Source organism: Corvus hawaiiensis, chromosome 5, assembly GCF_020740725.1.
Source record: "Corvus hawaiiensis isolate bCorHaw1 chromosome 5, bCorHaw1.pri.cur, whole genome shotgun sequence".
Classification (NCBI taxonomy): Eukaryota; Metazoa; Chordata; class Aves; order Passeriformes; family Corvidae; genus Corvus; species Corvus hawaiiensis.
In genome coordinates, this window is record NC_063217.1 from 74981761 (window position 1) to 75008807 (window position 27047).

At 43.9% G+C, this 27047-nt stretch overlaps 2 protein-coding genes across 5 annotated transcripts in view; both read right to left on the minus strand.

Moving 5' to 3' along the window:
- Positions 1-467: 467 nt before the first annotated feature.
- Positions 468-4477, minus strand: LOC125326596 (cytochrome c oxidase assembly protein COX18, mitochondrial). The gene is made up of 6 exons (XM_048305039.1): positions 4389-4477; positions 3177-3281; positions 2806-2969; positions 1908-2020; positions 1476-1586; positions 468-787 (listed from the first exon to the last, which is right to left on the minus strand). Exons 3-6 carry the CDS (start codon positions 2948-2950, stop codon positions 614-616), a joined length of 543 nt encoding a protein of 180 aa, XP_048160996.1. The 5' UTR covers positions 2951-2969; positions 3177-3281; positions 4389-4477; the 3' UTR covers positions 468-613.
- A 2046-nt stretch (positions 4478-6523) lies between these two features.
- Positions 6524-27047, minus strand: part of ANKRD17 (ankyrin repeat domain 17) — a 54123-nt gene continuing 33599 nt past the window's right edge. For 2 of the 4 annotated variants that reach the window (XM_048303029.1, XM_048303027.1), the window contains 19 exons: positions 21796-21941; positions 20574-20685; positions 20255-20400; positions 19090-19232; positions 18434-18647; positions 17900-18075; positions 17505-17667; positions 16678-16773; positions 16365-16481; positions 15698-15869; positions 15024-15471; positions 14783-14938; positions 14420-14569; positions 12295-13943; positions 11085-11282; positions 10237-10485; positions 8316-8491; positions 8045-8209; positions 6524-7130 (listed from right to left, as the gene is read on the minus strand). In XM_048303029.1, the coding sequence (XP_048158986.1) occupies positions 7071-7130; positions 8045-8209; positions 8316-8491; positions 10237-10485; positions 11085-11282; positions 12295-13943; positions 14420-14569; positions 14783-14938; positions 15024-15471; positions 15698-15869; positions 16365-16481; positions 16678-16773; positions 17505-17667; positions 17900-18075; positions 18434-18647; positions 19090-19232; positions 20255-20400; positions 20574-20685; positions 21796-21941 (4736 nt within the window). In that variant the 3' untranslated portion in view covers positions 6524-7070. Of the gene's footprint in view, positions 7131-8044; positions 8210-8315; positions 8492-10236; positions 10486-11084; positions 11283-12294; positions 13944-14419; positions 14570-14782; positions 14939-15023; positions 15472-15697; positions 15870-16364; positions 16482-16677; positions 16774-17504; positions 17668-17899; positions 18076-18433; positions 18648-19089; positions 19233-20254; positions 20401-20573; positions 20686-21795; positions 21945-27047 lie in introns of all 4 variants that reach the window. The other 2 variants (XM_048303028.1, XM_048303026.1) reach the window with 1 other exon arrangement.

Here is a 27047-nt window from a genome sequence, read left to right on the forward strand (position 1 = left end):
AGATTCCTAACAGTGAAAACAGTGAAAGACATCAGTGAAACATCCCCACAGGTAAAGTGAAGTGTTATTAGTACAATGACATCTGCACTTTTTCTTCTAAACTGCTGATTTTAGTCAGAAAGTGTATCTCAGCCCTATCTGGAAAGTTCCACTAGGCTATCACAACAATTCAAACAAATGCTTCCAAGTCTGCATTAAAAATTCTGCTTCTGATTTTTGTTAGTTTACATCACAGTCGTAGCTTGGAATCTTATAAAAAGTTCAAGTAAATAATTAATTCCTGATAATTTTAACAAAAAAAACCCCTGAACTTCTTTACCTTCAGGACTTACAGTAAAAAAGAGGCACCGTACGTGAGTCACGGTTTTATTTAACACTCACCTGGCCAATTCCTTACGATAATTCAGGAGATAAACCTGGATTTCTGGACTATTGCAACTGCAAAATGACCACACTTGAAACAAAGCTACCCAGTAAAGACACATTTTTGCTGACCAATCCCTCTTTATGGCCAGCCAGTGTTTTATTTGGAAAATAAATATACAGCAAATAAGTACATCTCACTGAAACAGCACTACTTCATTCCTGAGACAGCTCTTCCTGCAGTTCAGTGTCATTTCTTGAAGCTGTACTTAGCAGCCAAGGCAGCCATGATGTCCCTGTAAGGAGTATCCGAGTCGGATTTGGTCCTTGGGATGCAGCACAGCCGGCGGAAGGTGGGAGAGCGCAGCAGGAGGTTGTGGGAGAGTCCCACGAGGCTCGAGGACAGCCAGTACAGCGCCATGGACTGCAACAAGACAAGCACAGGTCAGCTTCCTGGAGGCAAGGAAAACAGCAGGTTTAGGCAACTCCTCCCGAACCACAGCTGTGGGGTACTCCCAGGTATTGATAAAAATAACTCACCTAAAACACTCCTCCTCTCATCTGCAATAATGGCTTCCACGTGAAATGTAACTGTCTGTCTCTGAACTCTTCAGGGGAAAAGTGTCATCTACACTGAGGCTTAACAGGTCTTAAATTAATTCATATTAAACTTGCTTCAACTTCTGTATTTGAAACTATCATTGAATGAGCCAAACAACCAGACACTTTGTTTTTGCAAGAATACTCTGCAGTAGAAAACCTGGTAAAAATGAGAAGTGTTTGAAGAAAGATGTGGAAAAGTTCCTAATTTAAGAACTACACTGGTTTCCACTTAACAAACATTTGCCTACGTGTCTTTACATAAGTCTTCCTCTCCTTTTTCAGACTACACGAAGGACATTAAGTCCTTTCAAGGTTGCAAACTCTTCCCTCTTGAACAAAAATATTCCAAAGGCATCAAGATTTAAACATACATATAGACAAAACATGTGATTTGTTTTCAAGCACACAGCAGCAGCAGCAATACGAAACACACGAGGCATTCAGGCTGTCCTTTAAGCACCGACCAGACCAGCCACAGGTGACGTCCCAGAGGTGACCTCGGTACTTACAGAGGGCACCGTGGCAGCAATAGGGATCATCACCACAGACACCACGCGGAAGAAGTTCGTAACAAGCTTCTGGAACCGGGAAACTTGCGGGTTTTTTTGGGAAGCAAAGATCTGAAAGAGGAGAAACTCACAGCTATAAACGACGTCTTTTTGAAATGACCAGACTGAGGATTAACACCCAGAAAGCTCATTAGAGAAGCATTCTAAAAGAAACTTTAGTCAAGACTAAATATTACTGAAGCTCAAGTAGATCTGAGACATGTCACATCAGACTTTGAGGTCTCTGAACAAGACACCTACGCATTAAAGTACACAGAGCAAACAGATTATTTTTCACTTCTGCCCAGTGCATTTAAAGCAGTGATAATCTGCAGCCACCTTTATGTGTTAGCCCTTTGCAGTCACCACTGTTGTTTTATTCCACCAACGTACCTCCACCACCAGCAAATTCACCAGCCCCAGGGAAACGGGCAAAATCCACGTGGAATCGGGTGCCGTGAGGTCCGTAAACCACAGTGCTCCTCCTGATGAAAACTGTTCTTGTACTATAGGAAATATTTCAAGAAAACACAGAATTCAGTATAATTTGCTGTCTCAAGTGAGCCAGAACTGTACCATGGGTTAAATCATACACCCAAGTTTCTAGGTATGTTTTATCCACATGAGAAATATGATTAAAGCAGAAATCCTTGGTTAAACACTCTGCTACCAATCTGAGTATGAAAAGTGGGAGATACAAGCTGAGACCCATCTTAGCTCATGACAGCCACTGAAAGGTAAATCTGTGATTAAAAACTACTTTGATCTCAAATATTTTACAAGTCAATGAGAAAAATAAGAATGCAGTAACTTACAGTGTTTATTTCCTGATTTTGAAAATACTGTATTTTTCTTAGTAACTCTATAACTAGCTACATTCTTGCTTAAAAGAACAAACTGTGAACTCTTGTCTAAAAAATTGGTATATATTTTTTTTTAATTTAAAAAACCCTCACACATTCACCTTGTCTACAGTATTTCACATGAAAGAAAAAAAGACAGACTAACAGTGAGTGTGCTGTGGCATGTGTAATATTACTTGCTAAATAGGATTATCAGACTACATTAAGTTTAAAACTAATTTCAAATGATATTATTATCTATTATTTATATTAATTAATTAGATTAAGTTCAAACTATATTAACTTTAAAACCTTAGTAGCTGACTGTTCTTATGTCAGCTTGTACAGCAAGCTCAGGACATTGTGCTCTTTAACCAACAAGGTGTCTGTGGAAGCAGTAGGTGAATAAAAAGGGACAGTGAGAGAAGACAGGTGTCCAGATGCAGCACCTGCTGAGCCCAGGGCACCGACGCTGCAGTTGCGCAGAGCCAGGGACACGCACACCCACACGGGGATCTGCACCCACAGCAGCAGGGTGGCTTTGAAGGGGTGGCAGTTGTCCCGGACGTACAGCTCCGTAACAATCCTCCGCATGTTCTTCGTGAAGTGAAACCTTTCGGAGAGGAAAACAAAAGTTCAGAGCTTTGAAATGCGTAATGCCTGAAAGGGAACAGGATAAATAAATTGTAGGAGGGGAAAGAAAATCTAAGCTTTGGGCAATGGCAGAATCTTCCTGTAAAAGTGTTGTTTGTGGGATCTTCCTTCCTGCCAAGCCTCATTCCGGAACGGATTCAGGAGGTGTGTACAGTCCCCCTCGTACCTGGCCACCTTTTCAGACCACCCCAGCTGCTTTCCACGCACTGAAACTTCATAGCGAAGGCGCTTGGCGAGTTCCTTAATCTCGGGCTGCAGGTTTTCCAGCTAGCTAAAGAAAAGGAGAACTGTTTGGGCACAGCGGCAGGTAGCAATCGCCTCCTCTCCTCACCTCTGTCATTAGTAATTCAATAGCTGAACAAGTATTACACTTATTAAAATATCACTGTAAAATTTAATAGCTGTACAGAAATTAAACATACACATTGCCACTGGATAATTTAATTCCTCTACAGGTATTACACACACTAACTACCCTTGTATGCCAGCACAGGTATCAAACATATTAATTATCACTATAATTTAATACCTGTACAGGTATTAAATGCCTGTGAGGGACAAGACATCTTGTCAATGCCTTGCTCAATATCAATGAACACCTTTTCTCTTCAAACGAAATAACCACGGGAAGGTAACAGCGACAAGTGTTACACTGACAAGTAATTACAGTGACAATCAAAGATACTCCCTTACTACTGCATGAAATGAAAACAGAATTTCAGATTTATCTTTTTAGATTTTATACTTTTTTAAGAAGAAAATGAGTACTATCACAGCTGAAATCAGGGCAATTCTTAACAAGTGTCTTTTTGCCTGCAATCAGGACTTGTGATCAGCTACTTCACTTAAAAAGACCCAGCTTTAATGCCACCTCAATGATAAAAATAAATAAATGACAATAATAAAAATTAATAACAGCCAAATATATATAATAACATACAACTATATATAATAGAAAATGTGTATGATAGAATGTATTATTTACGATATACTACATGTAATATATAAGTATATTGTGTTACACATGACAGAAATCTATAAATAATAATACAGAGAGAGAAATGAAATAAAGAGTAATAAAATGAAGTCCATCAGGACACAACTCGGCAGTGAACAGTCACTACCCGCAGCATAAGAGACCCCATTATTCGAGAGTGCAATAGACGCTCACTTTTGCAACCAAAACATGCACAAAATATAACGAAATTCTTTTAAAAAACCCGAAACGCCCCTAAAGCCGCTGCAATAAAAGAACTGTGATGTTTATTCCGCGGCCTCCTCAGCCCCTCCATCAGTCCTTCCCTCACAGCCTCTCCCCGCCTCAGAGCCGCCCGCCCCTCCCGCCCCTCAGCGCCCCCTCAGCCGCCCGCGCTCCCACCTTGGCCAGCAGCCGCCCCTGGTGCGCGGCCAGCGGGAGGGTGACGGCGCTGCGCAGAACGGCGGCCCCGCAGGCGATGGCGGCCCAGCAGGGCAGCCCGGTGGCCTCCTGCAGCGCCGCCAGCCCGCCCTCGGCCCAGTGCACGGGCGCGGACCGCGCCGCCCACTCGTACCAGCCCTCGGGGCCGCCGGGGCCGCCCGGCGCCGCCGCCGCCGCCGCCGCCGCCGCCAGGGCCGGCGGAGCCCGCGCGCCCGCCCGCGCGAGCCGCCACATGCCGACGGCTTCCTCCCGTGGGGCGCATGCGCGGCCCGCGCGCCGCCGGAGCGCGCCACGCCGTGGCCGCCATGGCGGCTGAGGGCACGGGAAGGGCAGCGAGGGCAGGGCAGCACCTCGCTCCATTACCTGCATTATATTGTAACCAGACTGGTACGGGCTGGAATGGAGATTAGAATAGTCCCAACGCCCTCCTGCCATGGGCAGGGACACCTCCCACCACACCACGGAACGCGCGGAGTTGGAAGGGAACCGCGAGGATCAGGGAGTCCAGCGCCTGGCCCTATACAGGACATCCCCAAGGATCACACCCACGGGCCCGGGAGCGTTGTCCGAACCCTGCGTGAAGGGTCAAGGTCTTATCCAAACTGCCTTTGAGCCCTAGGGTTGGGGCAATATCTCACCCCTCTTCCAGGAAATATTTCTTCCCAATATCTAGCCTGTTTCCCCTTTTTCCATTTGTACCCATTACTTCTTGTCCTATCACTACAGTTCTGACAAGGAGAAGTCTTGGGCTTGCTTGTTGGCCACTTCAGATACTGTAAGGGTGCCATGACGAATCTACACAACCTTCCCTTCTCCAGGCTCAACAGCCCCAATTCTCACAGCCTAATAATTACATTCACGAGCAATTAATCATTAACGAGCCATTCTCATTCCACATTAGCAGTGTTCTCCTGCCCAGCCAGGTTCTGAACTGTGTCTCCTTACCCCTTCTGTGGCAAGGAGAGGTCAAAATCCCCCTTAGACCATACACACTCTGCACCGTGTTCTCTTCCTCTCCATGTTTGTCCTAACCCTGCTTCTGTTCCCTTTTCCCAAATAAAGAGCACCTGCCAGCTCCCAAAAGACTACGTTCCTTGGTTTATTGGACAAATAAAAAGCATTACATTGTGGAAAAATTAAGAAAAAAAAGGCTCTGAGAATAAAAATGGTTCAGTTCCCCCACCCAGGATCTCCCGTGCCCAGCCCACTGCCACAGTGGTGGCATCAAGCCTGTGCTACCGCAGGCATGGACTGAACTGTCAGGTCAACAAAATACTCCGGTTTCATGGCTGTAATAAATAGTGAGCACTACTTCTCAGTGGGAATCGTAATTAATAACCCCAAAAAGCACTAAAGCCTGCAGCAAATGATTGTAGCAGAGGGGAAGGGCACTACACCCACACCACGGTAAGGTGTGAGATGGAGTTTCAATCCTTTTTCTGAGCAGTTCCTCACTTTGGAATTAATTTTGCTACCACCACATCTTTACGGGATGTATTTCAGGTGATCAGGCAGCTGGAAAAAGGAGCTTGCTTTTATTCAGAGCAGCACCTAACGGCAGGTATACAGACTTGGGTGTGCAAAAGGCTTGTGGACACCTCAAGTATCACAATAGTTAAAAGGCAGTAGTTTCTGTGGGCATCTGAGGTGTTTTTTCCTGGTTTTCTAAGGAGGAACCATAGTAAAACCAAGTAATACTTCTTAAATCCGAGCTGTAGATCTCCTTTAAATGCTCTGTATGGGAACTGTACAGGGATCCTGACTGAATCTGTGTCACTGCTCACCCAGCCCAGCCTCAGAGGACCACCCCCCCCCCCCCCCCCCCCCAATCTCCTGCTACTGCTGTCCACAGAGGTGACAGCTCCTGACAATGTATAAGGGAATTCCCACTTGGACTTCTCCAAATAAAGCTTGACAGGGCTTATTCTGGAACAGACCTGCATTTTGGAGCCTTTAGCGGGGAAGCTCTCCCCAGTTGTCAAATAGAGAACGTATGTATTCCCAAAAAAATCCAACACGCATTTGGAAAACGCCCTCTGATAATGCCTGGGGTGTTTTTCTTTTTATAACTTACTTAAATTACACAAGTAGAAAAGTTATGCTTATTAATAGTTTAATGTATGAAGGAAACATCCAGATTTCTGAATATGAAGGTACATATCTCACATTAATTTAAGTCTACATAAAGTAGAGCCTCTATAACTGACATATTGAAATTTACTTTCTGCTTAGCCATTTGTTATGTAAACAATTGTACATTTATTTGCCATTCTAAAACTTCAGGATCAAGTTTACATAATTTTGCTAAATTTCTGTGTTTGCTCAGAAGCAGTTTACAGTACTAAAACCAACCAGCCAAAGAACAGCTTCAACAGAAAGTTATGTCAAAAAAAAAAAAAAAAAAAAAAAAAAAGGAGGAGGAAAGGAAAGAAGAAAGTCTAACTAAGTTGAAACATATGATGGTGGGGAATGGGTGGTCACAATGTTCACAGAAAAAGGTCAGTTAGTAAGTTCTTCTGCAAAAAGCCTACACACTTCAGTCAAGCACATCAGTAGAATGATCTGGGAGCACATGAACTGTTTCTGCCAATTGTGGTTTCCTCTGCAAAGAAAGGAATCTCAAGGCCAGCACGTTGATCCCACTCAGCCCAGTTGGTTCATATGCACACTGTTCATGTGAGGTGTCCAAGTTCCAGTCCACACCTGCAACAGAAACCTGCATTAACACTGTGCTTTGGGCTGCTCCAAGCAGGGCACAGCTCACAGGGACACTGCAGGCCTCATGGTTTTCCCTGTCCAGGATAATTATCAGGGCTCTGTGTTTGCAGCAAATGATCTGCAAGCCCAGTTCCTGAATCCTTCAGCTCCCAGATCAAGAGACTTGCTCTGCTCTTGACCCTGAGTTCAAACAAACAAGAACTTGATTTCTGCTGCCTTATTTTCCCCTAACACCTTCAGCTCTGGGGACAAGTAAAGCTTCTTTGAGGGACAAAGTTTCCTCATTAAACCAGAAATCACCTCGCAGAGATCAGAAGACACATCAGAGCAATACCTGAACTGTGGCCGAACCTCCTCTCCCACACACCTATGGCCTGCCAGAGCTGGGAGCTGCTCCCCACAGCTTGGATCATTCCCAAGCAAATTAAGCCCAGAAACATCTTTATTTAGTAACAGTGTAACAGAGCTCACTGTCTAATTAAACATAATCACAGGACATAATCTAACCAGAGCTACTAATGTTCCATTATAGTATTAGTTCCTGAGTACGAACAAGAGGTTTAGGGGGAATTAATCCCTCTGCCTAAATTATATTCAGTGGACAAGCCAGGCAAGATCAGAGCAGCAAAGAGCTACTTACTCCCTTCCTAAAGAGCTGCTTTATGCCATTCCTCCGTGTGCTCCTAACACAGTCAGGACATCCTAAACTACAGAGCCCAGCAGCAGTCCTGTTGCTGTATTCCCTTCTTGGGAAAGGAAAGCTTAACTAAGAGCACATAAATTGGCTTTTCCTATGAAATTTTGCCCCAAGGTTTCTTTTCCCAAATGCACAACTGCACAGACAGGAATCATGATATATTCTGAGTAAAATACACAGTCCAAAAAAATGGAACAATTACCGTCTGAGGCCCGTTGTTTTCTGTGGAGTTTGAAACCATCTTTATCAGCGAGTTCCAAGATGGGTCAGCAGCATGAGGCCCATTAAAGATGGGGCCTCCAGTACCATCTGTGATGGGGGCTACGGGAGGAATTATGGCGTTCCCATACACAGAAAAAGGCATTCCCTGAGGGGAAGGAAAAGAAACAATCAGGATGCTTTCACGAATGCTACTATAGACAGAAGGACAAAAGGGGGTTCATGCTGCGTATCGGGTCCAAGAAGGTCATTACCCCAACTTTTGGGAAGTCCATGTATCCTGCAGGGACGGGCTGATGGAATGTACCAGAAGGCGTTACGATTCCCGTGCTGTCTCTCTCCATGGCTTGGTGCGAGAACACGCCTGGATCAGACATGGGCCTGTGGATCATGTGGCTCCCCATTCCGCTGTGACACCAGTCCACTTTATCTGCCAGCACAGAGACACAGCGTCATCCACAACACCCCTCACCGCCGCTTTCCAGCCTCCAAGCTTGCTCACCCCGCAGCTCTCGGGCTTCCACCTGCACTAGAGCTCAGGAGCACAGAGGACGGAAGATAGCAGAAACGGCACCTGCAGCCCCCAAGCCAGGAACCCTGAGCCACTGCCAGGAGTTTGGAACAATTACCTGCAACCAGAGCGCTGCCCCTGCAACTTTCCTCCATTTCAACAGCAAAGCTGGAATTTGGGCTAACTCTCCCTCCTCCAAAACCCTCAGATTCTCCAAAAACCTCAATTCCTCGTGCCTTTGGTGCTGTGGAAAGCATATGTGCACTAAGACGACTATTTGCTCTACTTCACTACCGTTCTTCCATTAATTATTTAATATTCTAAGGGACACGGAAGTATCCGTACAAAGCATAACCAGAAAATGATCAGCTGCAGACATAGGCTCATGTTCTAATTCTGCGAATTCACCAGAGGCAGCTTGGTATCAGTGCTACAGTTCAAACCCCAGACATCCAAAAATCAAATTTTCAAAACAAATCATAAGAAAACTGTATTTGGAGAAGGGGTACAGAAACATTTCTGAGGCACCCTAACACTCAAGTAGAGAAGAGCCAATCCTATTGTGAACTGAAAATCAAAATGTTGAAGTAATTGATAAAAGCAGAAAGCAAGCAGCATTCCAAAAGCCAAGACAGGCACGAAGGACTTTTCCAGCCACACAATGCAAATAAATACTAAATTTTTAAAGCTTTATCTGGGAAAAGACCACTAGCCAAATAAAAAACGGGTTTGTATTTGGGGAAAAACCCGAGCACAGTCAGTCAATTAAAACCTTAAGCTGTCTGCACTCAGTCAAGGGGCAGAACAGATTGCTCTGAGAGGCGGAGCAGTTCCCATCCTTGCAGGTTTTCCAGAGTAGATTGGATAAAGCCCTGAGCAACACAAGCAGAACTCATGGCAAACCCCATTTTGTGCAGGAGGCCGACATGACTTCCAGACATCCAATCCAACACAGTCTCAATATTCACACCCCCCATCCCAAGCAAAAAACCTAAAGAAATTAAAAATCAACTCAGCACAAAAAACTCCATCAATATGAAAAAAGTTCATCAGTCTCCCAAAACTTGCATCCAAGACTCCTGACAAGTTCGGTGAGAAAAGCCATAACATCACTGACTGAAATTCTTAGTAAAATTCTGAAGTACTAAATTGTGTGTGACTCCAGGAGAGCCAAGAGCCTTGTGCTGGTAGAAAGCAAATGGCTGGAAAGAACAAAGGAAACCCAAATGTGGAATATTATCACTTTATAAAAACACCATCCTCAGCACAAAAGGTTCTACTTTAGCTACAAATTAAATACTAACTCCTACTGTACAATCAATCTCTTTATCAACAAAAAACCCCAGACAGTTATCTTGTGACACCTTAATTTCCCTCCTCCTAAATCGAATGATCCCTATAAACCCTGTTTTTATTTTTCCTGTTCTTACTTGGAATACCATATCTTCACAGCCAGGACATTTTCAGAAACCCCTGAGGGTTTCAGAAGCCTTGTTAAAACAAGTAAGTGGACCGGAAGGCAAAGACAAGTCCCTGCTCCAAATCCTTGGGAAAGAACATTTCAGTATTTTCAGGCACTCGCTTCCGCATCCTCCCGTGCTGAAGACAAGTTTGGCAAACACAATGGTGTGATCAATTCAAGTGCATCTATGAACAACACATACCTTGACTGCCACCTATACCTTCGAAGGACCAGATGCCACTATGTCCCACTGGGGCAGCCAAGTTGCTCCCAATTACGGAAGGAGTAGACGTTCCAGTTTGTCTAATACGTGCAGACCGTTCAGTCCCAATAGGAACAGGAACTTTTCTGTCCTGAGAAACGTTACTGGGTTTTTCTGATCCCAAGGACACTGCTGAAGGGGTGGGAGAAGGTGCTCGTACTCCAGAAGACACGGACTGAGCAGGAGATTCTGCAAGGAGAGCAACAGGAGCACTTAGTGATGGCAGCCAGATCCCACAAACCTATCCTTCAGTGTCCAGCAACTGACAATGGGCAGCTGGTTAATGCCAGGTTCATCCACCTCAGGATAATTTTATTTCCAGATCACGGAGATACTCACCATTGATTTAGTCCCTTATATAAAATACTTATCATGCCCTGGCAGCTCAGCCACTGGACACACACCACATAACCTTAACTAAGCACCACTGTCTATCAGCAACAGAGCATTTGAGGATTATATCCTAAACCAGAGCTGAAATAAGCCCACATAAAACCATGTTTCTGTTGGGTTTGTTTTTTATTCTTTTTTTTTTTTTTAAGTCTTGCTTTGTTCCCTGCAAGGGTTTTTTGTCATTATTTTTGCCAATGAAACAGACTAACATGTTCCCTAAATAAAGCCAGCACTTAACAGCTTATTTGTTTTCTGTCCAAAGAACTCCAAACTGCAGGGGCCAGAGGTGGAGGAAGGTACCAAAACCTACCCTAAGGATTTTCTCCCGGAATTCCTTACGCGGTTCTGCGAGACAGCTTTATTTATACAGCAGCTTCCCGCTGACCAGAACTCACCATTTGATGCTGATGAACATGGAGGCAATAAACTAAGAGGGGAAAAATGCTGTCTGTTAAAATTAGCAGCTGCAGGCGCTCCACCCAGAGGTGTGCCGGGTGTGTAGATCTGCCCTCCCGACAGGTTCGAGGCAAAGGTCCCCAGGTGTGTAGAAGAAGGTGTTACAGAAGCATAGGGAGAATCCATACTGACAATACCTACAAGAGAAAATGGGCACAAGTGACTCCCAGAACTCCAACATCTCCATCAAGAGGTGGCCCATATCATGGAAATAAAAAGGAAAAAAGGGAAACTTAAATCCAATCCATCTTTGGGGTTGTGTGTTGCAATTTTCCAAAGGAAACTGGAGTATTAACCTTCACACTCAGCAAGTCTATTCAGTTTGTGGCAGTTGTGCTGTATACATAAATCAAGAATGATTCTCCTTTCATTAACACCAAATGTCACCAAATAGCCAAGATACTCAAAATACAAGAATTACCGCTCCTTTTGTGTCCTCTTCAAGGAAGAAAGGGAAAAATAAAATCTTAGGGATCTAAGACTTACTCTATTGTGTATCTTAGGGGCATACAGGGCCGTAGCCAAAATGCTAACTAGTAAGTATATCAAGATGAAAAAATTCAACACCATCATATTCGCAAAACAGGAAAAAAAGTTCTGTCATATCTCTCAATCCATTAACACCTCAGTGGTCCTACAAAAACAGGCAGAGATGGTCCACACCATGTGTGAACGTTGTGGAAGCTACAGAACAGGTTCTGTGACAACCCCTTGGCCTCTGTTTTGGGCAGAAAGCTCAACACCTCACTAAAAATTTCAGGCAGTGAAGGAAATTACATTTTATGGATCAAATTTAGTAATTAAGACAACACACCTCTTGTAAGTTACAAGTTCACATCAAAACACCACTCTTTTTACCATCCTAACCCTTGGAAGATGCTGCATATTTTTCTGCAGCCTCAGGACAAGGTATCACAAACTAGAACAGTCGCTAGCTGGTAGGGAAGGGAGGTGGAAGTAAGAGTGTTTTAATTATCTCAGCTATTAACAGGAGAACAGACCGGAACAGCAAAAATCCTATTTTATCGAGCCCATCAGCTGCCAAATTGTTACTAGATTTGACAGGGCACTTAAAATGAACTCAACTTGACCTAAAAAACATGAGAATAAACTGTATTATTATGGTATGGACACAAGCCAGAAACTTACCTGAGGGACTTGGAGCTGGCCTCTGTAATGGTGGCCTGAAACCTGGGGCTTTGGAAGTGTCAGACTGATGTAACGGATCTGAATTTGGCAAAAATGAGGACTTTGCTGATAGCATGGATTCTGGTGTTGTCTGAGAGGAAACGACAGACCCACCCCAGAAGGCATGAGCAGACGTGGGGCTGTTCTCAAACAACGTACTAAAGGGCCCAAAAGGCAGAGTAGCACTGAAGTTGTTCCCCATGGGCTTGTTCGCCGGGTGGGCCGAATTCTGAGAAGCACTTTGTGTACTTAAGGTAGAAGGAAGCTGCACTGAAGAAGGAACGCTGTGGGGCCTTTTGATGTGGTTAACGTTGAGGACTGCGACAGAGGAGTTTTGCACAGGAGCCGGATTCTTGTGGACGCTGCCGGTTCCATGGACAGGCGGTCTGATGGCCGGGGTTTCCATCTTGGCTGCGGGCTGAGCGGACCCCATGGACGCCTGGGACACGGGGTAGGTCATTGGAGCATTGCTCGCACCTACCACGGGAGCAGATGAGCTCGTCGCTGCTAGATTTGGAGGCACAACCATGCGAGGATCTGGTGCAGGAACCTGAGGTTGCTGGAGAGGGGGCCTGGCCTCTGGCAGAGGAGCTCCCGGGGGCTGCTGATGAGCGGGATGCACAGAGGAGCTGCTGGTCCCAGGATTGGGCTGCCTGCTGCTGGTCGAGCCACCCGCGTCCACTGCGGGCGGGCTCCCCGCTTCCGGCTCAGACGGAGGCGCACCTTTATTGGGAGAGGCAGCCGCGCAGTCGGAAGGACTGCTCCTGGAGATGCCCGCCGGCTGCGCAGGAGGAGAGGGAGATGAGGGGGAAGATGCAGGGTAGTGTTCTTTGGCAGTAGGAGTTGGATACGTGGCGTTCGTGGGCGCTGTGCTCGTGTTGCTTGCTGTGGTTGTCACGGTGGTGGTGGTGGCGTTGGACGTCTTCACCACTGTGACAAACAGCTGCCTCCTGACCGAAGGGGAGCTCGGGCTACCGCTCGTGGAAGATCCAGGCACAGTAGAAGCCACTGAAGTTGTCGTCGCCGTGGGACTCGTCGTCAAAGAACTTGCTGAATTCACCTGAGAACCGCTGCTGCTCTGGCTGTTATGGCGAGGCACCATGTGAGGTTTCGGCGAGTTCGTAGCTCTCGCAGGGCTCAGCGGCCTGACGGGAAACGGACCCCATGTGGACTGAGCTGGTGGGAAGGTACCTCCGAAGTGCGTCATGGGCAGCCGAGGCGGACGTATCTGCTGGAAAGTCTGAGCAGCGAGGAGCGCGTGTGCAAACTGCGGAGGAGGATATGCCAACGGAAGAGAAACTTGGAAACCAGGCCGCACGTTATTCACGGGGTTCTTAATGCTTTTGTGAGTGGATGCTGAGGAGATTGCAGGCACGGTGAGCGTGGAGGCGCTCTGAGATGTCGACGAAGCAGCTACGGTGGTCACTTTGATGCCCACGAGAGAACTGTTAGCAGCTGTAGTGGTGGCAGGTGTCGAGGACCCTATTTTGGAATTTACAGTCGAACTTTTCAAACGGTTCTTTGGAATCAGTTCATCGATTTCCTTATCTGGATCCTTAATCAGAGCATTGATCAACTGTGTGGCCTGTCTGGTCGATTCTGTGCCACCCCTACAAAAAGGAAGGACAGGAAAAGTGCATCTAAAGCATTTACACACATTATAGCCAAGGACCTCCCACACATGATCCAGCCTATCTTCCATCACACTAACACGAACAGAAAAATAACCCTCTATCCAAAAAACTGAGCTTGGCACAGTCCTGCTGCAGACAACTACTCAAGAAGTTCAAGCTGAAAATTCCAAATCCCAAAAAACTCAAATGGATAAAACATTTGCTTCCCTCAATATTCCTTCATATTTCAGCAAGTCTAAACAAGAATCCCAACGTTTATGCTTTACCTTTTATCACAAGCTGTCTTTTGTACCTGTTGGTGGTTGTACTGTTTCCCCACCCCATTCGTCTCCTCTGCTTTCAAGTGATCTTCCAAGGAACAACCAGATCAAGCCTTTAATCTTCCTGTACAGACAAATGTTCTTCAAGGAGAAAATACCCACAGGAGGGAGCCAATGCAGGATCCTGCTCACCTTATTGTGATTATTCGGTCTCCAGTTTTATCCTTCTGTTTGTCAATGTCTATGTGCGCTCCCGTGCACTCCCGGATCGCGTTGATGTTACATCCTCCTCTGCCAATAACTCTGGAAATCACAGTTGATGGAACAGAAACCTTCTTGGATCTATATAAAAAGGAAACAGTATTAAGTGGGAAACACTTCCATGGCAAGAAGCTGTGGGCAGGTTGGTCAAAAGAATTCCATGTTTTCCAATTCAACCTATGCAACAGCACCTTTGTGAGATCTCAAATCCACTAAAAGAAGGTCATTTAGTAACTCCAGGGAAGGCTACACAAAGGACAGCATCAAAGGGAATTAGGGGAATATTTTGCTTACCTTCTCACAACTTCCTTCCAACCTTCTTCCCTTTTCTGACCACGTTTAGGACTAGCAATGGTTAGCTTTCCATTTGGAGAAGAAAGGGGAGAAGGAGCAGATTTTGTGCAAGTAGACAAGGAATTATTCGTCACTTCATTAATAACTTCAGACAACCTGCAAAAGAAATTAAATGCTGTCATTATGTGGGGGGGGAAAAAAGGATGACTTACACTTTGCATACACGGTCACAGGAACTTACTTGATGGATGACTTGCCAGGGACTGCTTTCCTCTCATCCTTTGGACAAGTGACGAGCACCGACGGTTGCTTTTTGTTGCTCTGTGTGTTAGTGACAGCTGTGGAAGAATGATTGTCACTTTTGTGGCTGCTGTTGCTATTGCTGCTCTCATCGCTACAGCTGGAGATCCTCATATTGTCACTGTCACCACTCTCACTAGTGCTGCTGCTCTTGGATTCCCCATTCACCTTCTCTGGTTGGCTATAGGAAATCGGAAGCTGATCATCAAATATAATCTGAACATTATCAGGGGTTACTTTGTTTTTCCTGTTTTTCCTCTTGGAGCTTGTTGTGGTGATGGTGTTATTCCTCTTCCCATGAGAGCCTGCCAACGTTGTCCAGGTTGCAGATATACCTATGGTGGTGGTGGTGGTAGCACTGGGAGGCTCCATTGGGACCTCGGGATCATCTGATGGAAGAGTAAAGACAAAGCAGGAATAATTTAGCTGGTTTGAGAAAACTTGAGTATTTTGCTTTCCAAATCACACCTGTCCTATCAAACAACTTAGAACTAACTTTTTTACAAAGCTCGACAAAGCACACAAAACCCTTGACTATGCAGAGATCCATAAATCTATTACAGTTGTCAGCTCATACAGAATTTCATTCTTTTCTTGGAATAATGCAGTAATCACCTTCAGCTTTTAATTTTTCTTTCTCCTGAGCAGCCTGAAGTTCAAAATTCTCTTTATTTTTTGCTTCTATTTCTTCTAGTTTTCGCCTTTGTTCTTCTTTTTTCTTCCTCCTTTTCTCCTTTCTTTTCTCTCTTTTGGCAGCCAGAGCCAGTCTCCTGCTTTCTTCCCTTAGCTACAAGTCAAGCACATGGAACAGCATTACAGGGTGTCCCATGCATTTCAAGAAACCCAAACGCTTTCTATTTCCATGGACTTTCCTGTTTTATTTCTACTACAGTATATAGTTTCTAGTAAATGAGTCTATTTTTTTACAATTTTGGTCACAAAACAGGGTTTAGACCTAAGATCCATATGAGTATGACTAGAAAATGCCACACTCATTTTTTTTGACAGAATCATATTCAGAAATCCTTCTTTTGGTACAAAACTGGAGAATCCTTCTTTTGGTACAGAGTAAATAGTTCTATTGGCATTTTCTGATCCAATGTCTCTGAATAATATCAAAGTTCAAAGATTACTTGAACAACAAGATGCTCAGACACTCCAATTATGGTGAATACACACACTCCTATACCCCAATAACTACTTTTACCGACCTCATCTTGAAGGAACTCAAAACTGGAATTTTAAGAGAGAAATACTGCCAGTTGCAACTCTTTCCACTTGCCTTCTCCAAGTCCAGTTCCTCTAGCAGAATGCTTGCGTTTTTGTTGGCTTCTGCAGCCTGTCTATCTTTGGCTTGAACAATTGACTCCATACACAGGTGGCACTTCTTCAGCATCTCCTGAAATGACAAAGGACATCGAGTACAAAGCGCCACGTGTTCTCATTTCCTGCTGTTTTTCCTCAACAATTCCAATGGGACTCATGTTTTGGCTGAAAGCTGGTGGCCAGTGAGCTAAAGAGAATTCATAACATTGTCTCTGAAGCGGAGACACAACACTGTTCCTTCTCAAGCGTTTTCCTCCCTCCCATCTTACCTTATCAGTAATGGTTGCTATGTATCTCATGCACTCCGAGTCGGATGGGAACTGGTTTACCTCTTTCACCAGGTAACGCACCACTTTCACGTGACCCTGCAAAACAAATTTCAAGGTCAACATTTTCTAGCAGACCAGCTGCCTCTGCTTTGCTGACAAACACTTCAGTCCCAGCACTCCTTGCAAAATATTTATTTTCAACTGCTCAACACATGAAGCTCTCAACACTTTTTTTGAGATCTTTCTCACCTTCTGAACTAGTGAGGCACATTTCTGACACCAGAGAAGGCAGATAATTACCTCTTGTCAGGTTGCCCTTACTCCAGAAGTATTTTCACAAACTTTTGCCTTTTTTGGGGCAGTCCTCAGATGCCCAGCTCTTAACAGCTTAACAGCTGCAGGCTTCTACAGTCATCTGCAATTTTTCCAGTACTGCAGCACCTCAACTTGCTAACAAAATCATCTGTAGACTCAAATCAGGCTAAACTGCACTTTTTTGGACCAAAGTCCTCATCCTCTCTTGCATAAGGAACCAATCCTGTTTCCTCCCAGTTCTATCAGACAGAAACTCTGCAATTTTCACCCCTCACACTCACCAGAACCAGCCTCACACTACACTGCCTGTAAAGCAAATTCCAATAAGAACTGAACACAGATATTACACAGGTGACACACATATCTGTTTATGAAGATTCAATGCCAAGTATTCAAATTAACTGACATATTATTAAATATGTAGCTTCTGTCAGTACGTTCTACTTCTAAAAGCTGTGTAGGGATGATCAAGACAATCCTAGTTAAGAGCCAAGCTGAACTTCACATTCTACCTTTCGGAAGGCTGCCATGAGAGGAGTTATTTTCCTGTTATCAGCTGCATCCACATCAGCTCCAGCCTGGACCAGCAGTTGGACAACATCAAGATGGCCCCCATTTGCTGCCAGCCACAGTGGAGTATTCCCCTTCTTGTTCCGCACGTCGATGTGAGCTCCCCTACAAAACCAAATACATTCCATCAAAACCCTGCATGTGGGCAAAAGGAAGCACTCTGACCCCAAAAAGAACTTCGTTTGAGTAGCTGGGATAAATTAAATTATGTAGTAAAAGTCAACAGACACAGAACCTTTCCTTTAGTGTATATTTGGAAATATTGTTGTATACTGGGAAAACGAAGTCTAAATACAGCCATATTTTTCTTTAAGTTGCTCACTTGCAAACACAGTACCTGCTAATGAGAAGCTCACAGAACTTGTAGTGCCCTTTGTCTGCTGCAATGGTTAAAGCTGTATCTCTGGATGATGGTACTGGGGGAGCGTTGACATCTGCACCTTTGTCCAGCAGGACCCTGCCCACTTCCGCATATCCCCCAGAAGCTGCTTCCATTAATGGTGTGAGACCAGTCTGGAACAAGCAAGCAGGAGAAAGAAGCCATTAGTGGGGGGCGAGGGGCTTACCTGAGAGCTGGTATTTATTTAACTTGCAAACATAATGCATTACTGTCCTTATGCTTGTAAGCACCTGAAGATGGATCAACACCTTTTTGAAGAAGCACATCTTTTGATGAGCTTTGCAACCACCAAAATCTTAGCCCTTAAATGCAGTCATTTTTTTCTATACAGTATCTGGTTCAGTTCGGTTAACTGGACTAGAGACCTGGAGAAGGTGACTTGCACAAAGGCAAGAAAATCAGGTAACAACAGACACACGATGACTTACAAGCACCTCTTTCTGCGGACCCGTCCAGCTGTTTGCTCTTTACCTTGGCTCTGTGTTCAACGTTAGCTTTTCTATCAAGCAGCAGGCTGACCACCTCAGTTCTTCCTTGGAAACAGGCCAGAGTCAGAGCTGTATTCCTGTTGGTCTCAATCTGGGCATTTATATCAGAGCCCATGTCCAGTAACAGCTTGACAGCAGCAGTGTGCCCATTCATGGCTGCCAGCATCAAGGGAGAAATGCCCAATTTGCTACCAGTTCTGAAAGAGAAGGAAGAAAGAACCAAAACTGCTCTAAAGGTCATTTCAGAAATGTGATTATTATAAACTAATGAAGGCAGAGGACTTATGCAAGACTGAAAAATCAGCTGCACACTAACATCTGCTGAGCCTACAAGGGGTTCTCCACAGCAGCATTGTTTAGGACAAGTACTTCTACTTAGAAACACCACCCATGTTACTTTTTGATTGCTTCAAATTGAAGGGCATCTCTTATGAGGAGCATAACTTGTGCTTGGCCCTTTCCTTTGACCTGTGCAGCTCACACCTGAGCTGTTTTCTACCTCCCAATGGATGCAAAAGCATGACATAGATGCACACACAGAGAGTGAACTACACAGGGAAAACCAAGGGAACACACACACACTGTCTTCACGTCACTCACAAGCGAGCCCATGAGATAATGGGAGAAGAGAGAACTTGCCTGGAATTGATTTCTGCCCCAGCATTCAGCAGAATCTTGATAATGTTCACGTAGCCACCTGAGGCGGCGAGGCTCAAAGGTGTGTAATCAGACACGTTCCTGTGCTCCTTGTTTGCCCCTCGAGCTAGCAGCAACTCCACCACCTGCAGTGTTTCAACAAATAACATCTGGTTTTCTCCCAAACTTGCAAATCTATCCAAGACAAATGCTTTTCAAACCTAAATAATCTGTTGGAAGATGTCAATGGTAAGAAAGCCACTTTAATCAGTTGCTTCGCTACACCCCTTGCCTTCATGACCGGATGAGGCAACAACTGTGTTCCCACAGCCAGTGTAAAACTTGCTTTAAAAAAAAATCAATCATGACTGCTGATTAGTGTGCTTCAACCATTCATACCAAATTGAACAGCAGAGTAAGAAAAGGCAGATCTCTTTATGATTATTTCAGCTGTCTTTAAAGCCTGCCAAACCAGAGATTCAGCTTCAATATGGTGCACAGAGTACTTCTGCTTTTTGTCCTCTGCTGCAGAGGATGTGACAAGAAACCGAACTGTCTAGCAACTTAAAATCACAGTGTACCCTGAGGTGAAAACCCATGGTGTCACTGCCAGTGCAATGTTAAATTTGCTTCTTTTTCAGGTTTTAAGCATTAAAAAAGTTTAGATTAGACATGCACAGCTCTCCATCAGAATGTTTTCCCATGAAATCACAGAACAAATATACTGTCAACCCCAAAAATTTGGGCAGAAGGGTATTCTGACATCATCTCTGCTGCCCAAAGCCCAGTGTTTTCCCTTTTTTTTTCCCCTCCAAAACTACGATATGGCTCACATATGGCACCCATTTGTGTCCAGCTACTGATTCTCAGCAAGAACACTCATGGCATTCACTTTCTTATCTATACCTAATTATGCTGGTAAAAGTCCCATGATGGGGCACTAATGACTACACTCATGAGGACACCTGCACAGCACCAGTCAAGTTACCGAAATAGAAAAGGCAATCTATGAACACATTGTGATGTCTAAATTGGAAAATGTGAAGCTCTTTGCATCTTTTTTAAACACACATCCTGTGTGACTGTCTCTTCTCTGGAAGATTGCTGTACTGTACTAACACAATATGTCATTCACACACTTCTTCTGAAGATTTAAGGTTTACTTCACCTCTTGCCTCCCTCCTGAACAAGCCAAAGACAAGGGAGTGTCCTTGGTTCTCTCGGACTGGGCTTCAATATCAGCTCCATTATCCAGTAAGATTTCCACAACACCCACATGGCCAGCTGTAGCAGCCAAAATAAGCGGAGTAAACCCTGAAACAGAAAACACTGTTTGAAGAGTCCACGTTCATAAGTGACATGAGTAAAACCACCAGAAAAGCAAGCCTAAAGGTTTCACATGAAGTCTAGGCTTACTGGAGATTTATTTAGTGGGACACACTGGCAAAGCAGACAGGGTTTGTGTACTGCCATGGTGAGATACCCACCTTTCTTGTCCCTGTGTTCAATGTTTGCTCCTCTCTCCAGCAGGGTTTGTACCAGTTCTTCATGGCCACCAGCACAAGCCAGTGTCAAGGCTGTGTCATGGTTACTCTCAGTCTAAACCAAACAGACATACACAGAAGATAAATACTTGCTCCTTCAAGTACAGCCCCTGTTACAGTGCATGTTAGCCAAAACATAATTACACCCATGCCAAAGCAAAAAGCTTCGATAAGCTAAGGGCATGTTTATTGATGCCCCCACAGCTACCTTCTGTGTCCAAGTTCATGACAGGATTCTACCTCTCAAGGCAGCTCTGCTGGGAGATTTAAGAAGAAATCCTGACAGGAACTGAAGATTCTTCAAGAACTGAGCTCTCATCTATGCTCTGTTAACCAGATTAACTTCTTTACCACTGCTTGACTGTGACCTTTAGATGGTATAATGAAGGTAAGAATTCTGTCTTTAATTCTTAACACTCCGGTTCAGCCAAAGGCTTCATCACAGCAGAATCCAAGCCAAGTACCACAAGCAACTAAGTAGCAAAGGCTGATTTTCCAGAGGTTTCTCTCCTTTTCTCCACAATGATTTCCTGCCTCTCCTCTACTCCATGCTGCCCAAACCTTAGTCATGTCATGTATAGCTCAGAGCTGTACATAGATATATGCCAGTTAGTATGTGTATGCTTTTTGCTGATGGCCAGCTAGCTCCAAGTCAACATAAAGTTGCCCTTTTAACAATAATTTTCATTACAGAAAAGCCTTTCCCTTAGTGGAAGTGAGAGCTTGAATTATTTCCTCCTGCTAAAAAAATCACAGCAATTATTAGTTTCAAGACTTTCACACCTCTGTGATCTCTGGCCAACGATTTGGAAGCACAACCGAAAACTCAGTGTGCAATGCTTTACAGCTTATTTTTGTCTTAGGATATCAGGCCAGAAAACATTTAATTTCTGTCAGCAGACAACTCTGCTGTTTCTCATAATCACACTGACAACAAAGGAATAAGAAATACAAGTGTTTAGTCATTCAGAGACTTTTTTTTTGTTCGGCGAGAGCACAGAGGAAAGTGGGTTGCGACTCTGGGGTGTTGTTCTGGCTTCCTAAAAGCAGCAAATCCAGTCCCCAGACCCCAATCCATTATACAACAGAGCTATTTGCCACCACTGAATTATTCAGGATGCAGAAAAAAACTAGCTCTGTGCATCTGTGAGAGTGGCAGGCTCACCTGGGCATCGATGTCTATAGCAGGGTAGATGGGCAGCATGGCTGAAGGAGAAATGATGGGACTCGGAGTCGGCGTCTGAGGTTGGGACACTGAGGTTGCAATGCTGTGGGTAGGAGTGTTTGACATTGCAGATGCTCTTCCACTCACTGCTGTTGGACAGAAGAACCACACTTAGTCAAAGCAAAACACTTCCCAAGTGTAGCGTGACAATAAAGGGACAGTGGGATGAACTCCCATCGACAGATGGAACTCCTTAAAAACTGTTGTTTTCCACAAATATATATATATTCCACACATTTAGCCAAATCTTTGAACCTTTAACTCTTAGAATTTGAGCTATGAAAAAGGTTTACTGTATTCAATCAAAGAAAAAGTTTAAGTATTAGATTGACATGTTTTCTACAAGCCCACCACAAGATGATTTTTTTTTTTTAACCCGAAGATCTTTCCTACAACAAATCAGCCATTATTTGGACCTGGAGTTCCATACCTCTGGAAGCAGAGCTGCAGAACAAGTCCAACCAACGGGTATCTACGCAATTTTTCTTAAAACAGTTTGAATGTTTTAATGTAGAAGTCTGTCCAGCCTTCACCCCCACCCCCCATAAACATAAAAAAAAGCAACAGGGCAGGATGCTGACACGGCAGAATTTGCTGAAACCAGAGAAGTGGAAGCTTTGGAACAGCCAGTGTGCAGAGAGTTTGGTCAAGGTGTTAGGTAAGCAAAGGTAACACTGCTCACAGTGATGACAGTGTATGGACACGACACACATAGCACTGACTGCCGCACTCCCTGAAATTCATTCTATACATGGGATGTTTAGAAATACAGACCAAACTTGAGTCTAAAGCAGCCTTTGGGGAAAACACCCATTTTCCTACTTTGCCTCAGAAGAACTCAATGGTTTTTTCCCTGTCACTTCTCCAGTGTTTCTCCAGCTGTTTCTCAGGTGTGACAGCAAAGGAGAAAGTGAAGGCCCACACACTTCTGTCCAGTTGACAAAAGCACTTGAAACTGCAAAATGAAACAGTTTTCCAACCAATGCCACAAAACCTGAATCCTAACAGGCCCAGTTGTGTGCTCCCACCATTGCAAGGCAGCTGTGTTTTACATCCATTACTAATTTAATTTCTGGATTTCCTACACAAAATCCCAACAAAGAACCTAAGAAATGGCACCAGCAGAAGCAAAGAACACCCAGCTTCTAACACAGAAAAGTACCATTAACCTTATATTTAAGAGTAAGTCAGAATTCAGAACTCAAACTCCCTTGATCTGTATCTTTGGGTGCCTTTTGAACACTTATCTCACAAATCACACAAGGTATGGATTAAAATAAACATACTGAAGATATGCCCAAATATTTTGACATAAAGTCAAAAACAACATGTGTTTTAAACAGTTTCTAAGAATTCCTGCTCAAGCCCCAAAAAGGGGACTGGGAAGCATCTTTTGTATTACAGGAGACATTAGTAAATTCTCAGACCAAAAAAAAAAAAAAAAAATCAAGTTAGTTAAGGAGGTCTCAATTCAGGTAAAGTCTACTTTTTATATTTGCAGTGAGGGGAGGAAAAACCAAACAAAAAAACCCCCCAACCTCCCAATCACCACCCGCTCCCCCCTCCAAAAAATACAGAACAAACGAATAAACCCAAAAAAGAAAGATGTGTGCTTCAGCAGTAATTCACAAATTTAGTTCATATCCCTACAGCAGGAATCACTAGGACATAATATTCATTTTTATGGGTAATCAGTTTGATTATATCTATTTCAACATCACCTGTGTGGAGTTCAAATTTCTACCGAACATGCCAAGGGTGATGAACAGAATTTTTATGGTGCCCAAACTAAAATATTCAAAGTTTTCAATAACCCAAAAGGTTTTCACACCAGTCTTGAGCACTGAGAAGAGTAACCAACTAGCATGATTCTCCAGGCTAAACACACTGACAATCAAATATTTATCTTTGCACTCTGGTCCTTGTCCTGCTCTAATGGACTAGTGGCAAAGTGAACTGAAGTCTGTACTTCACCACGGAAACATCATTATTTCATGCCTGGGATAACCAAGTCTTCAAAGTTAGTTCACTATTGGAATATTTTAGTACATACATGACTTGGTACAGGACCGCCTACACCACAATCACGTTGGGAAATGAGATCAAGCTTCTTGGTTGGAAGACATCACCAAGCACCATCTGACTGCTCCAGTCTCAGTCTCAGACATTTGCTGGGCTATCAGACAATCAGTTTTGTGCTTACTGATATTTTGAACAGTGCTGCTCTTGATCTTGCTTTCCTTCTGGCCATACCTCAGCCCTCTCTTAGCTAAATGAAGAGAGAACACCCTGAGAGCTGCTACCTCCTCCCTGTGCTCACTGGCCTCACCAGTGTGACATGCCCTTGGCTTTCACCCTTGTAATCCCCACTTCATGTGGACATCACATGTCTCACAAGTGCTGTCTGACTGTGGGCACAGCATTGTCCTTATGCACTGATTCCTCGTCTCTTGTAATGTCAACAGCAGACAGCTAAAAACTGTTCCACATTACACACCAATAAGCCAAGATGAGGGATGGAATAAAAAAATACTTTACAAGAAATGTACGAGACATCTCAGCTTTTTCCAACTGGTTTCAAGCCAACTCCACAGGCTTGTTCTACATCAGCTCCTTCTCTGTCCCCAATTTCTCTGTAGTATCCTCAGTTATTACAAACTGTGTTCCTGCCACACAGGATTAAAATCACGATGGAGCAGTTGAGGTGCAGAACATGCCTCGGACTTTTAACAGTCCAAGTTATGTTCTGAATTGCAACACAAACACACGGTTGCTGCTGTGCAAGAAGGGCTCCGTGGATGAAGCCTGAAAACCATTCCACACCTGTAGTCTCTGTGGTTATTAGCTAAAAGTATGCGAAGTCGCCTAAGGCAGGTCAGCCCCACATAAAACCAGCTCCTGCTCAAGTCCCAAGTGGGACACAACCCGATTTGCCTGCGATGCTGGCACTCTACTGTTATTTTTTTCAGTATTGAGTCTACAGCCAAGGCAGACTCTTTCTCATGCATTAATTTAGACAGCTGCATTTCGAACCGATTCATCCCACAAGGTAGCTTCCAGGAACGCATTTTATCAAGTGCTTCAAGATTCTTGAAGTTATTTGTGAAGCTCTGTGACTGGACAAAATCCTTGGAATAGTTTCCACTTTATAAAAAGGTTGCTATTAAAAACAAGGTGTCTTTTTTCTCTTTAGATCTTTACCACACCACTTAACAGATGCAACGTTTTCATACAAGACTTACATAACTAACCCCAAAAAAATATTTCTTTTTACGAGCCTCATAGCAAGCAAATAGCTTGCCCAACATCTGAAGCTCAAGAGCAAGCCTTTCACTTGTCCTCAATTCCAGCAGGATCATAAAGGAGCCCAAAGGTAAAAAATGAAGGATTATTTACTACTTACTCATTGTTTTCAACTAATTAAGCACAGAGATGCACATTAAATCGAGTCTGCACAGTCAAGGTGAAGCTTTGTTTCTGTAACTGGTGCTGTAAACGCAGCTCTGCAATGGAACTAAACTCAAGGCATCTCAGAAACAAGAATTTAAATCCGTAAGAATACTCTAGAAGCTTCTCTCAAAGCAATACATGGAGTTACTGATCAAATACTTAGCTGCTACTTAAATGTTCTGTGTTACACTGAGGCCATTTCTGCTCCACATTAAACCGGGATGTGTGGACTCAGGCTGACACTGAAGTTGTATACTCAGGTCTGTGTCTATTCTTGCTTAAAAAAACACCCTAAAATCAGCCACTTGACAGAAAACGCATTCAGACTTCCTTCCCAACTGCATGTGTGCACGCATGTACTAACAAGTGGGGCTGAGCAGTACCAAAATATGCACTTAAATTCACACTGGAAATACCTGACTGCCCAAAAAGGCGCACACAGGCATTTGGTTACGCAGCACGTGACCTGAAATCGCACCTTCTCAAGATATGACGTGCAGTTAAACACGTCCCAAACATCCTAACTCCACGTTTAACTTATATTTAAACACAGCTCGAGTGCATTGCACAGATTCTTTATTAAGTTACCAAGAACTGCAATCATCCTAGCTTTTAAATTCATGTTGTCCTGTATCCCAGCAGTTCCACATGAGAAAAATCTTTACTGTCACTGCATGATATATGTCCTTTTATCTACTTTTTCATGCATACATTTGGGTTTTTATCCACTTCCAATCTTTAGGTCTATGCTTCAACTCTTAACACGAGATTTCCAGAAAAGTTTCTGTCATCTTTAACGAAGCTTTGCCGGGACACCAGGTCACTGATCAGGTGTCTCATTGCAAAAGTGGTGTTCCAAGTACTTGAAAAAAATCACCACCTGGTAGTTTTAATCATTTACCATACCTTCCATTGACTCTGTACCACTACTGTACTCCACATCTTGCAGTATATGCAGGACCAGCTCTGGGCTAACACCTTCTTGGAGACCTGCTTTCCCTCTGGCACACATCCCTCATCCTAACATGCTTTGGAAAGTAGACTTGTTCAGACAGACAGCACTTGTAAAGATGACAGTGCATCAGCTTAACCAAGAGCATCTTGGTACTTTTTCATCAAGTGACTTTTTTAAGACCATGTGCTACCAATTCATCTGTGTTCAGCTAAAGAGTATTCCAGTGACTGCTTCAGCATGGAAAGGGGAGGAAGCACAACTGAGTGAGGTGTAAACTAAAACAACAGTGACAACTCACATTTAAAACCTGCTTCATTCTTTTATTTCACTGCTTAAGGCCTTAGAGCATTCATGTCACTGGTTAAAGAATTCTCCAAAGCGATGACAAGAATTTGGTAAGGCTAAACATGTTTTCTGTTGGCAGTCATTTTTATGAGTAGATGTTTCAAAAAGTCATAGGATTAGCACCTTTTTTTTTTTTCCCAAGCAGAAGTAAAAGCTTCCAATAAGTAAGACTACAGAAGGCCAACCAGAGCAGCTCTTACTCTGAAGATAAATCCACAGGTCCCTCACACATTATAGGCTTGTTGTGGTGCTGCAGTTGCTCAGCCTACTGCAGTCAGCTCTCAGCTAGTCCAAAGTACTACCCAGTATCATCATGGTGCTATTCCTGAGCTACAATCAGGTCAAAATACAACTAACACATGAACTCCAATACATGCCTCCCCAAACTATGAAGAGTTAAAAATGCCATTCCACCATACCAACCTGACCAACAGGCACCAGT